The 15,973-nt window shown below is 40.2% G+C and overlaps 1 protein-coding gene across 3 annotated transcripts in view; it reads right to left on the bottom strand.

Annotated features, from left to right (window-relative positions):
* JADE1 (jade family PHD finger 1) overlaps positions 1 to 15,965 on the bottom strand; it is a 162,789-nt gene extending 146,824 nt beyond the window's left edge. Inside the window, exons 1-6 of one of the 3 annotated variants that reach the window (XM_026847644.1) lie at positions 15,633 to 15,965; positions 10,740 to 10,862; positions 9,929 to 10,145; positions 6,165 to 6,273; positions 5,676 to 5,773; positions 400 to 575 (exon numbers count right to left, since the gene is read on the bottom strand). In XM_026847644.1, the coding sequence (XP_026703445.1) occupies positions 400 to 491 (92 nt within the window). In that variant the 5' untranslated portion in view covers positions 492 to 575; positions 5,676 to 5,773; positions 6,165 to 6,273; ... (1 more) ...; positions 10,740 to 10,862; positions 15,633 to 15,965. The remainder of the gene's footprint in view (positions 1 to 399; positions 576 to 5,675; positions 5,774 to 6,164; positions 6,274 to 9,928; positions 10,146 to 10,739; positions 10,863 to 15,632) is intronic. The other 2 variants (XM_026847645.1, XM_026847646.1) reach the window with 2 other exon arrangements.
* Positions 15,966 to 15,973: the final 8 nt, after the last annotated feature.

The raw sequence follows: 15,973 nt of genomic DNA on the forward strand, positions 1-15,973 counted from the left end.
AAAGCTGTAAGTCTGAAGATATATTGCCTTTGGCAGCAATAGTGACTTAAGGTACTTCCAACAATTTTTGCTTCCTTCCTGCCTGTCCTGTTCTCTTGACAGCCATATGACTTTTACCAACACAACTGTCTGTAAGGCCACACTGCAAATCAGGCCCAGGGAATTAAACAGGTATTAAACAATCAGGAAAAAAAAGCATTGCTAGGCAGTTTAACCTGAATTAGTCTCATGATTCACTTCCCAAACATACAGATAAACAGCTGTGTTGGCACAGCTGAAAGGGTGTCAGAAACAAACAGCTGGTAGCTGAAGTGGGTCCTGGGAACGCCTTAAAACAGGCTGCTGGGAAAACTGTGCATGGAACAATACCTTTACTGTGTCCGTCTTGGCACCACGTACCTGCATGTGCATTGGCCAGCTCCAGGGCTACAGTCCATGACTTTATATACTGCAGTAAACTGAGGCACCAGTTGTCTTTTCCCAGTGTTCATGAGGGAATTTGCCTGCCCTTCTGGGAGCTGAGCAGGGATTGGAGAAACAGCAGTGTTCTTAGCACCTGATTGCAAACCACCAGCCTAAGGGAAAACAAAAGTAAAACATATCAGATTTGGGTTCCACTGAAGTACACGTGCAAACCTTGACCCTCCTGACTAACTACAGCAGAAGATACTCCTCAGCTCACTTCCTCATGGGAGCTGTGCTAAGACCATGTCTGGCTGTTAAGAACCAGAAGGCTTCCCAAACTAACTCTATGGTGTCCTGACTCGTAACTTCCTGCCCTTTGTGCTCCCCTAACATCAGAGTCCAAGACTGGAAGAATAGCAGATTCTGAAGAAGAGACAAAATTAGTTCCTAGAACGCTCCTGGTCATGGATTAGATAGTAGGATAGACAGACTGTAGGACAGATAGAACAGCTATTGTGAAAAAAAAAAAAAATCATAACAAGAGTAGTCAAACACTGGAGCAGGTTGTCCAAGGGTGTCTACTGACTCTCCATCCTTGATATCCTTGTTTAAGCCCAGAGGGCAACTGAGCACCATGCAGCAGCTTGCTCACTCCTTCCCCCTCAGGGATGGGGAGGAGAAAATAAAGCAAAAGGCTGAGGGATCAAGATCAGGACAGAGAGCGGTGAGTCACCAGTTTTGGTCACGAGCAAAATACAAACTCAACTGGGGAAGAAAAAGAACATCAATTTAATTTGAACACTACCACCACTAATTTGCCAGTAAAACAGAGTAGGACAGTGAGAAATACAACCATATCTTTAAAACACCTTCCCCCCACCCTCCCTTCTTCATGCGTTCGGCTTTACTCCCAATTTCTCTACCTCCTCCCCTCCCAGCAGTGTAGGAGGGCAGGGGATGGTGGTTGTAGTCAGTTCATCACACACTGTCTCTGCTGCTCCTTCTTCCTCAGGGGGAGGACTCCTCACACTCTTCCCCTGTTCCAGCATGGGGTCCATCCCACAGGAGACAGTCCTCCATGAACTTCTCCAGTGTGGGTCCTTCCCACAGGCTGCAGCTCTTCACAGACTGCTCCAGTGTGGGTCCCTCCTGTGGGCTGCAGTCCTCCCAGCAACAGAGTCCCGGCCTTCCTTAGGTGCAGCCCCCTGCTCCAGCATGGGGTCATCCATGGGTTGCAGCCAGGCATCTACTCCACCAGTGACCTCCTCCATGGGTGCAGGGGCACAGCCTGCGCTCTCACCATGGGCTGCAGGGGACTCTGTGCTCTGGCATACCTCCCCCTTCTCCTCCTTTCTTCAAGTGACCTTGGTGTTGGCATAGGTATCTCCCTCACAACTCCTCCTCCTGCCAGGTTCCCCTTCTTAAATATGTTATCACAGAGGCGCAGCCGCTGTTGCTATTTGGCTCAGCCTTGGCCAGAGGCGGGTCTGACTTGGGAGTTGGGGGAGCTTCAAGAAGCTTCTCACAGGAGCCACCTCTGTATCCCCCTCCTCTGATACCAAAAAACCTGCCACACACAAACCCAACACACTTGGAGATGTTCAGAATTCGGCAGGACAAGGCTTTGATCAACCTGATCTCAAATGGCCCTTCTCTGAACCGAGGTCAGAACAAGTGACCTCCAGGATCCCTTCAAACTAAATTATTCTGTGATTTTATGACCAAGGAGCACCATGTCCATGACTGATAAGTTATAAGCGCAAAAAGCACCATGGTTTAAACTGGATAACGCTCAGGATTAAGCCCAAACAGCAGTCCAAGCAAACCCTCAGCCTATCCTTCTACCACTTATCCATTTCCCCAAGGTCTTCGTTCTTTCTCTCTCAACCTTCTCCTTTCTTAATGTGTTTCATAAGGTCACAAAAAAAATTTCCTTTTTTAAAAAAAATTTAATTCCCTACTTAAATTTGCCATGTAAATACTAGATAATATGGGTGGGTTTGAGAAGCTAAGTCTAGAAGTAAAACCGGAAAGGTGAAGAGTTACTGTTCAATTTTCAGTTTTTATAGTAGTAAAGAAAGTGTTGATTTTGGGTTTTTGAGTCTCTTTCCAGATTGTGGATCTCTTTTCCCACCTCTTATTTCATATACTTTGGAAATCAAGGAAATGTCCATAGGTCTGATGCTGTTAGTAGTTGCATCAAAGCAGTGAGGGAAAAGGGGACTTGTTTGTGGCACAGGGCATATTCTCAATCTTTATATTACTTGTAATACTACAGAGCTCATGTGAAGCTTTGACACAGGGAAAACAAGGCCATAACTAAGTGTAATTCAGGAATCATTTAGAGGGTTAAAGCCTTGTGATAGGTATAAGGCCTTGATTTATATTCCCGAAAGGAAAAAAAAAAACCTTGTTTACAAGAACATTATTATACTAATTTTCTTGAGATAGGTCTTGAGACCTCCACAAGAAATCAGAAAGTGGTTTTGCCTTGCATTAGAACCTATTCAAGCATTTTTTTGTTTGTGGATTTTCTTTTTCTATCATCTGTGGGCAAATCCTAAATTAGGTGTGTCATTTTATTGCTGTACAGTGAGATTTAACCACACTGGGAGTTAACAGCATAAGAATTATAATAATTGTATATAATTATAAATTGTGTCATGCAAAATGTTTCTGTGCATTCTGCCTTACTAGTGCAATGCAAGGGTTTTTTTTAAAAAAGATTTATATCTAAAAAAGGTTCATTAGGATTTTACTGATTAAAAAAAATGCGTTGGGTAAGGTTTTATAGACATTACTGTACAATGATGAATTATTTCTTGTGTGATCAAAATGTTCTTATTCATACACATTCTGATGACAGGGCGTGTTCTCTGGAGGCTGGCATGGAAGTATAAAGAACAGTGGCTAGTTCACTGCAGAAACTACTGGCAAATCAGCTGTCTCTTAGGGGTCATCACTTGTGGTAAGAACTGGCAGTTGCCTAGAGGGCTGAAGTGAGAACTTTGAATGAAAGAGGGAAAAAAGTTTGTGGCTTCCTGGCTTACTACTGGAAAAGAAACTGTCATTTGGAGCACGTAAGGATGATAGTAAATTAAGTAGAGGTGAGGAGCACTCACATAAGCTAATTCACATCAGAAAACATGTTAAAAAATTACAGAAATGAAAATAAATACTATGTGTACACATCACATTTACACCAGTACCTTACAATGGTAAGAGCAATGATTCTTAACAAACTCTTTTACTGTGCAGTTTACAGCCAGAGTATTTCTTTGGCAGAAGACCAGCCACCAATAGGGTCACTGGGAGGAAGATAAGCAGGAAGGAGGAGGAATACAGAACTACTTACCTACTTGAGGGATCAGATTTCTGTATACCAAAGATCCCTTGGAGACATGGTTATACAAGCATTCCTCAGCCACACCACACTATTCTCTTCCACATTATCCATGTTCAAAGCAGAAGAGTGAGTTGTCAATGTCTTTTTAAAATATCCTATTTAGTTTGAATACTGCTAAAGGCACAGCATGTATCAATTATCTTCTTTTTGGAGATATCCACGTCTTTTGCTCTAATATGATGTTCCCTGAAGCCTGACTGTGACCCAGCTCAATTCACAAGTTCCCACAAAAAGTCTGAATTCCAGTCTTTCCTGTTCTTTTTGCCTCTCCCATAGAGTGAGAAGACTTAGGACCTCAGCACAACACTTATGGGAAGCACAAAGGAGAGCTAGATGTCTCCTAGATGTGTGTACATACAGTAAACCTTGCTGTAAAAATAACATTTTAACATTGAATCCAACCACTGTGACTTCAGTGTGGCAACCAAAAGCAGGTTGTTTACACAAGTGTGGAAGCTATGTGCATGGCAGGTGGGGGAATATAAAATAATTTCCTATGTAGGTATAGTTACATGAGTATTATAATGAAGTAACAGTATAAGAGGAAATGAATGATGATTTTAATAGTTAAAGGTACTACACAAATTTGCCATTATTTTTTAAGAAATTGCATCAGGAGAAATCATGTTTTTCTTGTATCACTCTCGTTCCCACCTGGTTCACCACAAATTAATAGGCCCTATCATTCAAGGAGACCAGATCCTCCTTGCAGTATCTGGGCCAACCATACCCAATAGTCTTCAGTAGTTTGCTTTAGGATTTGTGGTCATTCCTGAGTCTCTGAGCATCCAGAACAGCCTATATATAATAGAATACTTCTATAACATCTGCTGCTCAGTAGCTGGACCTGTTCACTGGTCCCAGCTGTAATCACACATAGGCTGGCTGTTGTTTCTCTTGCAGATGGAAGTCAAATACACAAATCACATTTTGGATTAAGTATCTACGTATGTAGCAAACTGCTATGTATCATCAGAACTGAACTTAGTATATTTAATGAACTTTCTCTTGGAAACGTTTTTTTATTCATGAACTTTTACAAAGCATCACTTTTTGCAAAATTCAACCCCAAAGCATGTTTTAAGTTTTCTTCTTGTATACGTTTAGTATTTGCATATAATGTAATGTGATTGCAGCTAAAATAGCACTGCTAGTACAGATTACATTCGAATGGTCAAGAGCCCAAGCCTGAGCCTAGAGTAGATGATGTGGGTGCTTTGTATGAATTGAATAGTGGTATGCTGCCAAGAGTCTAGGTTATTCTTCCACAGGAAACTGTACTGAACACACCAATCTTCAAAGACAATCTGGTCCCATTCTGAGAACAAACAAGCTTTTAAGAGGTTGTAGTGGTAGAAGAAATAGTAGTAGAAGAATGCTAAAAGAAGCTTCAGCTGTGCCAAGGATGATTTTGCGAAGTTTACTGGAATGTATCAAGAAAATGGAATGGCTCTTCAACTTTCAAAAAGGAGCTTCAGTGTTCTCCCAAAGTGCTACCATAGCAGAATTATAGCTCTACAAATTCCTAAGATCTTCATAATAGGAATTCTTGTTGAGTTTGGGGTGTGCAGTGTTTACATTAGATGGGTGTGCTATTTATTGATTATTCCAATTTTTAAGGATCTTGTACCTGTAAAAGTTTTACTAGTGTAACTCTGTCAGTTAGGAGAACATTTTTGTTAATGTTGTCATACCGGCACAATTGGTATAGATGTAGTCATACCAGAACAAAGCTGACTTAACAGCCCCTAGTACATGCTGTACTTTTCAAAAGCATTTCTGATTCATATAACTGCATCTACATCAGGATACCTGTTTCTACTTTAACTTACTGCCTGGAATGGAGGTACAGGCATGCTCTTACCTTGAGTTTGTCAGGAACAATCCTTTCAGTTTATGCCACACCACCATACCCTTTTGCCAGGTTTGCTGTAAGTACCCAGCTCCATTTGTTTTCATACACTATGTAGTTTGGAGGGAAAAAAAAAAAAAAAATCAGTGTCAGTGTCAGCTTTCATAATCCCTGCTATTCTTCATTTAAATCAGTTCCATGGGCTAATCCACTCTGCAGCCAAAAAAAATGCTGTGCTAGCCTAGTAACAACTGCAGTGCAGGTGCAGAAATGGGTAGCCAGGGTTGCCTAAACAACATTAAGCAGTACTGTCATTGAATGTTGAGTTTCAGTTGCTTACAATACCAAAGACAGACAATTCTACAGTGACAGAAGTAAATTAATAAATTCTAATGGGATTTAAATGACAATTAACAAAATTCCAGTAAAATCTTAATAGTCAAACCTGTATGCACCTACTGATGGATTTGGCTCTTCGATTTAGGAAATCTCAAAAATCACCTGGTTCACGCTGTAATGTTCTTGTTTTCTATCTTCACCTCCAATAACTAGTTTCATGACAATTCATCTTCAGAATGAAATGCCAGGGATCCATAATATGACACAGAAGCTGCATATTTAAAAGAAGAAACACGGAGGGAAGCAGAAAATCAAATCCTTTTTCTTCCATAATATGGGCCCAAACCTAACACCATAATTTCAAGAATTATGTTCCTGATTATCATTACAACTCAGTTTTTCCCCATCTCATCATTTATATTTACGTGAGTACACTTGAGATTCATATACAAATCATATTCTGAAACATTTCTGTATTTGCCTAAGGTAGGTAATATAATTTGAATTTGTGACTCTCCCCTTCTTTCCCTGTGAGGAAAAAGTTGTCAGTCTATTTACAGCTAATCAGATATAGACATGCTCTGACTCGAAAAAGATTTGTCTAAGGACTACATAGGGTTTACAGCATATTAGGGTGGTAGGCTATCATTCTGTGAGATAGTCAATAGCTTGAAGAAATAATTTCATCCCAGGAGAGTTCCCATCATATGAGATATTGTCTGTTTGTACCACTCTAACTTTATGTTGGATCAGGCATAATTTATCCTTCTCAATTGACAGAAAGCTGGCATAAAATCTGCATAAACACTGTAACATATGCTCTGGCTGATTCGATAAAAATGCGGTCGTGTGCTCATGCCAATACAGATCAAAATTTTACTGCCAGGAAATCCGGTATGCACAGATTTTATATTACTTAATGTAGAACCACAGCCTAATATTACTTCATTTTTTCTGCATATTAATTGATTTTTAATTACTTTATTATAGGCACAAATAAAGAGTTCAGGTTTGTTCGAAATCTGCCTGATAAATACTTTCATGGACTGAGCTTACTGTAGTATAATGGTTCTCTGAGCAACATCTCCAGACAACACAAATGTCACTTATTCATAACACTGGCGTGCATGACTTTGAACCTTTATGGTTTACACAAAAACTAATTTACTCAAGGCAAAAGACGCTGTAATACCCCTCCGTAAAAACGATGGTGGACTGGCAGTATATCTGCACCACTGGAGATACACTCATGTGCAATGTAGAAATGTTTGTATTTTTCACCTCTTTGCAGCCAGTAACAGCACTGGAACAGAGAAAACAGGCTATTCTGATTTTTGACAGGAGATAGTCCTGAACAAGCTTTACACTGTGTCTGAACTCTCATATGCACCTTGCACTGTCTGATAGCTGAATCCCTATTCAGCACAAATTCCTAGAAGTACATGGCTGCTCTTACCACTGGAGGAAAAGTTTATTCTCTAAAGACTACTTCTGCAAGACTGCATAGAACATAGACGTTAAGAAGAAAGTTCCTAAATCCTTTCTCATGTTAAAGACAGCCTCTCTCTTTGACTCTCTCCAGGCTGTTTCTGTCTAATGTCCCTTCAGCTTTCAACTCTTAACAAACTGATTTTTAAATTATAATATTGTATTGCTTCTTTGGAACGTGGATTTCCCATTCAGATTCAGCCTAGCCCTGGTCATTATTCAAAATGAAAAGGAGGAGATAGGGGTGCAAAGAGATAAAATATGGATATATACACACTAAGCCTGCTTTTCCAGTGTCTTGTGTTTTATTTAGTCATATACACCCCTGCTAGGTGAGTGCAAAACACAGGTCAAGGGCTCCTATTTTGATGTTAGTATTATACACTTACTTCCATGAGGTTTTAATAATGAAAGATTTGCAAGGTATTTTAGTGTAACTCACTTGTTTCTATAGTACCTAAAAATTTGCCAGGAATGCACTAAGGAAAGTGTGTATTCAAGAGCAGAGTGAGCTTTAAGAGACTTCAGTCCCTTCCCACTCAACCTCCCTGTCCTTGGGTAGCACAGGCTAGCGTGGCAGGCATGACCCTGCTCTAGGACACAACCATGGGACTGAGTAACTCTTGTCACCTTTCTGTAGCTGCACCAGACCCGACTGAGTAATGTTACCATCACTGACTCTGTGTCTTGGTATCTGTCTCTTCCAAGGGAGGGACATAAAGCACACGCACTAGAGTGTTTTGCTTACACAGCATTTGGTTTTGTTTGGTGCTTTCTCTTTTTCTGGCAGTAGAAATTAAAAGTTTGCATCGTTGTAACATATAAGATTAAAAGGAATAAGAGAACTAGTTAATATTACCCTTCATGAAAATGTTCCCTCTGTAAAATATGAAGGATCAAGTTCACCTGTTTCAGAGTCCTTCAGTAACAATTAAATGTGCCTGCTCAACAGGTTTACAACTCCTGTTTTACATGAAGTAGAAACTCAGAATCTAGCTCCAGATACTTTCAGATCAATGTGTATGGTCAAGAAAACATAACACAAAAATTACATTCTTCTTCTTTCCACTTGTGCTTCAAATCATTAAATATTTAATGTATTTATTATATGCAAAATAATTGCATTCCTCTCATCACATGAACTTGATTACTCCCAAAAGGATATGGCTGTCTCTTCTCACATAAGGCTTGCCTTCATATCCTAGCATAGGGAGTACTCCACCACAGAAGAGCTGGGCCCATAATTTGTCCTCTGAAAAGATTTAAAGTCTACATTATATATAATTCTGAAAGTCTTGATGAATTTGGTCACACCTATGTCAAAACCACTACTGAACAGTGGCAGGCATTGGCAAGACACTGGACAAACTGGCACCTTATTCAGAACCAGTGACATTGCTTGTAATGGATTAGGAGTTGTTAACACACTTGAGTAAGCCTCATTTACCTTCTCCTGGCATTGTTTTAGAAGCAAGTCCCAGACAATGTGGGGCCTGCACAGAAGACTCAGCTATGTTCTTAGCCACCGCTGAAGTAGAAGATGCATTTGGAAGGCAAGACAACAGCACCTTGTATACTACACGCAGTTTAAGCAAGTTTGTGACATACTTCATGTGAGGATTCTGGCAAAGTTTGGATCCTGTAAACTTTCGCTAGTAGTTGTTTTGAGCTGACACGCACTTCTGGGAAGCATCCATACCTTTCACAAGAAATTAGGAAGACTAAAATTAGACAGATAATAACTATTCAGATGCAACCATTTTATGGAGCAATATATTGCTAATATATAGGCTGGAGTTTTTGCCTAGAAAAATGCTCTGGAACATACCATGCACATACATTGTGAAGCTTTATAGAGGCCTGTGGTGCTTATTCTTTAAGAAGCTTTAGGTTAGGTCACTCTAAGTTTGTACAGTTGTATAGTGACAGACTGATTACTAATTGTATGGATTGCATGGGATAAGGGTTGATTGCTTTTTTTAATTACATGTCAAATTAAATATAAATCTTGGTGTGTACTTTTCTGTGAGTGCAGGATGCTGTTATATCTGATCTTACAGATTGTTTGCTCTACTCTTCTTTAAAACATTCTGGCATAATAGACATTTCTTTATGACTAAGTGGACAACCAGTGTCTAAACAAACAACTTTATTAATATTAGAAATGTTTAATAATTATTAGTATTAGAAATGCTTAAGAACAATGTTATCAAACCTTCTGTCAGCTAACAAAAAATGTCTTTTAACTAACTAGTACAGTTTGGCATGTCAAGTGCAAAGTAAAGCTAAAGTGAAATCTGTGAAAATAAAGCCTATAAATGCACTGTCGTAATTTTTATGTGCTATACTATACAGGCTATTGCTCAGGGACCTTGTCATTAGTCTTTATAGAATCTAGATCTGCACATAAACTTTAGACACTGGAAACTATTTATTACCCTTCTAACAAGTGCTTTCTTTCCTCATTTTTTCTCATGTCATTAAATTGTCAGTTTCTTATCCCTTGTTCCTGTTGTACCTGCAGCAAGTCTCAGAATTTGGTGCTCCTCTTTTGCATCTCCACAGTGATGTCACTGGGAATGAGATGCACTTGTTTGCTATCTGGAGCAATGGCTTTGCTCAGTCTCCTAGCTGGCCTGCCCATACTCAGAGTACCTGCAAAATTAGAGAAAGAGAATCCACTAACCAGAAATTAAAAAAAAAAAAGTTGCCTAGCTTCTTTGTTTACAAATTTTAATGCAAAGTTTACAAATTTTAATGCAATGGCTATGCTGTCTTTTTAAACTAGGAGAAGGTATTCTGTTCCAGTAGAGGAATTTCTTCAGCCAAGAAAAAGAATATTTTGTAGACCCTGGTGACAATACCACCTATCAGTGAATGTGAATGTTAGTAACAGAATGAACCCAGCAAAATTCGCCTTATTAACTAAACAAATTGACCAAAATTCTGGCTGCATTAATAACTTTGTAAGTATTACTAGAAAGCAGCAAAGGCTACTGATGAGTTGCTGATGTAGCTGCTGCAACCTGACAAGTACAATCTGTCTGTATTCTGGGACTTCCTCCCCCTTTCTCATCAAAAATAGAAAAATAGAAGAAGAAATGGCAAAAAATGAAAAACATGGACTTTGCCACAGAGGACTTCAGCAATTTACTCCTATGAATGCTTGCCAAAGAACAGGAGCTGCATGTGTGCAGTTTTCACACTCTCCCTCACAAAAAAAAAAAAAAAAAAAAGGAAAAAAAAGACAAGGCCAGACTGACTTTTGGTGACTTTGAACCCTGACACACTTTATCCAACGAAGAGGTCTATTATCAGTAGCCGAAGTTACAACTTTATCTCGGTTTCCCATTATGTGTGAATAATGTAGTTCTACAGATTATGACAACACACCAAAGAAAAGGCATCGAACTGTATGAATGGTCATGTGCGCCTATTTAAAATCATTAAGTCACTACTATGACACATTTACACTTGATTGTGCATTTACCATTTTCCCCCCTCAATAACGATGTGGACTTTGGGATGGTAGAGAGGTAATAAACTCCTGCATAAGCTGCTTTAATGGCTTTTGCCGTTAACAGAAGCCAATCTCTCCAGGAAAACTAACACTATAACAGATACGGCTAAAATGTATATTAGCTCGAAGCACTGGTTCTGTCACTTTGATCCGGGGGGGGAGGCACCTGTGAACTCTTTGCTGAAGTCTCCTAGGGTAGCTAGTAACCATTGCTGAAACGAACCCAAAACTGGGGTGTGTGGTCTATTTCCCACCACTACTTATCAAACACAGGTCTGCTTCTATGGTCAGCTGATGTCAATGACTGGCTTGCCAAAACAGGCGTTCGTTAGCTGTCTCTCTGAACAGTAGCCTGGAATAGTCCATTTAAAACACTGTGATTTAAGATTGAATAGAATATAAAATACTTGAAAGACTTAAAGGAACTGAGATGGAAAGGCAGATAAGCAGCACAGAGATACAAGAACGCTGAACAGAAGGAATGCCAGTAGTAGCCTACTTCTGTTTGTGATCTTTAACTCACAGCTAGCAGCCTTGTGTATCAACACTAACACTTACAGAAAGATCAGCAGCTGAGGTAGACACCTGTAGACAACCTAGCAGATGATGCCTGTGGTGAACCAAGGAAATTACTACAGGAATTTTTATCATAAATGATATCATGCTACAGAACAAAAAGTAGATGTAAACACAATACTATTTTATAATCCCAAAACAGTTAAAATGAAAAAAAAAAAAGCATCAACTGAAATTGGGCTAAATCAGTGGTAGTTTTAAACTAACTGTAAAGTGTCCATGTTAGTGGGGAAACAAACTAACCAACCAACTCAGCTCTTTTTAAAACCAAGACAAGGTTACTGGTAAAAGCCACTGGAAAAGCTCTCATTAACTTCATGGGGTTTAACTAATCGCTACACAGATAAACATAATCTGGTTACTTAAGCACTTGGTTTGCCAGTGTTGAAGTGAAATACACACAGTACAGTTCTGCCCAGCATGCAAAAGGTCACACCTATACAGTCGAGAACTGAGTTGGAAGAATGGAAATACAAAAATTATTTGCAGTTGCATTAAGGAGTTCAAATTATTTTCTGACTTTAATTCTACATTTTACATGCACTGTTTCATTACCTGTAGTGCCATACACTAACAGTGCTATACACATACCCCAGCTCACGAACTGCAATGTACCAGCAAAAAGTCTCACCCCCAACCCTCTAGGCAGGTCTCAGCCCCAGTCTGCTTGATACACTGATGTCTGTGTAACTTGCTAATTTTGTCTTCTTTGTGTTCCTTTAGGGAGACCTGCTGAAGAATCTTCTGCAGGTCTTACACAGTGTCCACACTTTCTGCAGATCTGTCCCACAAATCAGTGGTTGTCTAACCTAATGATAGGCCTGGGCATTTAGGAGTTGTCCTATAAGCATCTAGAATCAAATGTGAAAACATAGTTACTTAGTGTAGGAGCGTGCGCTATTTATACTGAAAATCCACCTCCTTCTTACAGATGGCTATGCCCAAAGGCCTGCCTGGGTACTTTCTCTGCTGCTTCACTACAGCCTCATTACTGCAGTTCTGAAGTCACCACTGGAAAAAAAACACAGCCACATATATCCCAGATCAACTGCCTTGTTAAAAACCTGCCTTTGCGAATGCCTCGGCGTATGTTTTTTGAAAATGTATCTCTAGTATACAAGTCAGTAATTTACCTGATCAGATTTAGAATAATATATGCCAGAACCACTGTGAGACCAAGAGCCAGAGTAACTTGAGCTTTCCCCCTCTGAAGGAAAGCTGCTCTCAGTGCCTATGCCAAGCTGAGCTCCAGTTGCAGCAAATCTACCTCTGGCTCTGTAGCAAGGCACCCCCAGTTACTCAACTGGTCAGCACTTGACTGGTGCTCACAGGTTTCTGCTGGTCCCAGTCTGCACTACAGAGACTCTTCTGTAAAGCACATCAGTAGACAAAGTAACTTCATAATGTATGAACAAAATCACACTGTTTTGTTAGAGATTAACTTAATCTATTTCGGCAATATTATGACCAGGCATTTCAGATAGCACACCATTTACAAAGACTAAGAAATAATAGTAGACTTCTTAGCAAAGCAAAATGGTATGTGTTGATATGAATTTAGCCCTAAGGCTATTCATATTATATTTTCAAATTTCTGAGAAATTTCTGAATAACTTGTATGCATTCAGCATTAAGAGACCCTGTGATGTGATGTGATACTAAAAAAAATCTATAGGACTACATGCAGCACTTACAATAAGGATTTGTTAAGGAATGTAAGCAGATACTATTTTGAAATAAGACATCAATCATTGCATTGACCTCAACAGTAAGCATTTCCAAGCTATATCAGCTTAAAAAAAAAAATAATCAGTGCATCCCATACATTAAGCTGGGTTTTAAAATATCCAAAATCAATGGAGCTGATTGATTGTTCTATTATTCCAAATTTACCAAGACATCCCTACATTTCTTTACACACAGTTTGACTCCTAATCTGTCCTGAACCTAGCCTGTCCTTGCACAAGAGAGGTTTCTTCAGCTTCAACATCAGTGGAAAATAACCTTCGGCCATGATAGTGGCTTGCATCACATTTCAATTTCTATTTGTGATGTTGTATTCTCATTGTGCTCTTCACAGAGTTCGGTCTTCTTTGGAGAGACTGTAATAAGCAGCATTTGAAAAGAAAAAGTGAAGAACTCTGTGTTGAGGCATTCACCTCCTAATGGAAAAGTCATCCAGAAGCATCCAACCTGCTTCTCTAAAAAAAAAATGTTAGAGAATTACTTCTGATGTGGAGCAAACAAAGTGGCAAGTGATCCATTTGTGAAATTCTTAGGACAAAGGCGCGATAGTCAGTCATAGTGTGTCTGACACACTGTAACACAGAAGGCTCTATTCTGACGAAGAGAATGAATGTACACTGGTATAGAAAAATATTGATGAACGTATAACACCAGTGAGCAAATAACTTTAAAAGATACTGTTTTTTCCTTGTTGCTAGGACAAATCATGTCTGATATGCAGAGAGACTGCTATGAAAGTTAATGGCTATTAACCTCCAAGAACTAGAGGATAAACAAGTAACAGTAGATGAGATTGCATATGAGTATGTACTGTAATGTAATTGTCTTATTTTTTAGTGTTTAAATTCGTTCAAGTAAAATTCTTCTAAATTCAGTCTTTCAAATGATTTCATTTCCTCAGGCTAGGTTCCTGCAACTCCTCTTAGTTTCCAGATCTTATCTGGGGATCAAAGATGGCCACCATTTTACTGTGCTAGACCTGAGGCTCGCAGAAGCAATCGAGGTATCCTAGCCAAGCCCAGGTAACAATATAATCACTTAAAGCAGCATCTAGAACAGGCCAGTGAAGGCTACAACACTTACAGTAGCCATGTGGATTTCTGAAAGTATTCGTTATAGCATACAGCATACTTTCAAAAAAGTAGAATTACTTAGCCAGTCTGTAGCAATTTAGAGATAAGATCTGGGTAGGAAGATGGGTAAAAGTACTTAACATCTCTTACTACTTGTTTTTGTTTTCTGAACCTCTTTTTAAAATACAAAGGGAGTTAAGGGAACATAGTAAGATGTTGTGAAAAATCTAAATTAAACTCATGAGGTAAGGAAACCCAGAGGTAAAGAGTGCAACTCCATCTTTTTCTGACTTGCATCATAGCTGTGTCCCGACAATCCAAACTTATTACGATTCAGTGATAAAAACTGTCGTTAACCACAATCGAGTTGTGACTTGCTGAGATAAAAGGACTTAAAATAGTGCTTACTTATACATATATTAAATAGGACCTGCTTGGTTAAGAGGAATAGTAGTAGTAGTATTTTAATTGCAATTAACTGGCAAGAACTTCATCCTGTTTCCTCACAGAGGTAGTCATTACTGAACTGGCTGAGAGCAGAAGATTAAATGCCTAGTCATTTCACAGGGTGTTGAAAATGCAGAGCATTTATATAAATGCTTCCACTGGGTTGAGCCTGTTGCACTGTCTAACAGCCTTTGCAAAAATATTTGTGCTTTCCAACATTTGTGACCGAGTTACACAATTGTGAATTATTCTTAAGGCTGATGTTATTAGGCAGGGATGCTTCAGCACCACAGTTACGTGGAATAATGATGTTTCTTGAGTCCAAAGTACTCCTTGTATCACACGCCAAGCTCAGGGAGAGTAGCTGAGCCCGGCTTACGTTCCCTAGGCCCAGTAACCCATTTGTAGAGCAGCTCTTCAGTATCATCTGACGGAGTTTTGCTTAGGAACACATTCACAAGATGAGAGGAACAGAAGGGCTAAATTCGGCTGAACAGAAGGGCTAAATTCGGCTGGGGTCTTCATCTTCTCTGCAGGTAAGTGTCGTTCTACTGAGATGATCTACATGCACCCACTCTTCTTGAAAATAGTGAGTTTTAAGTCTTTCTCCTCACATAAGCAAGCAAACTCACTGCCAGTCACAGGCTGTAGAAGATATACTAGAGCCATCTACACGCTGCCATGCTACATTTCACAGCACAAGGCATAATTCTAGTGGATTAGCCTACTATTGTCAATCCTTACGTTTTCTGACAGCAAAAAGCGGAAGGGTGTATTTACCCTAAGCCGTGAAGCGCACCAAGCAGTCCCCTGAGCTACCTCCAAAAGGTTTCCCTCCAAGACCGGCCGCTGTGTCCCCTCAGGGGCCCGCCTGCGTCCCCTCAGGCGGGCGGCACAACCACCGCCGCGCCGCAGTTCGGAGCAGACGTGTCGCTTTACTCCGCGACGGCCGACAGGGCGCTGCGCAACGTGGCCGCACGGCGCTGGCCAGCCCCGCCGCCCGCCCTTCCACCCTTTCCCCGGCGGCGGAAGTACGCGCGTCCCGCAAACCCAGCCCGCGGATCTAACGCGCAAGCCCCGCCGCCCTCAGGGGCTGCCCGCCCAGGCCCCTCGCACCGCGC

Source organism: Athene cunicularia (genome assembly GCF_003259725.1).
Source record: "Athene cunicularia isolate RWA chromosome 4 unlocalized genomic scaffold, athCun1 chr4_part2, whole genome shotgun sequence".
In the NCBI taxonomy this organism is placed as follows: Eukaryota; Metazoa; Chordata; class Aves; order Strigiformes; family Strigidae; genus Athene; species Athene cunicularia.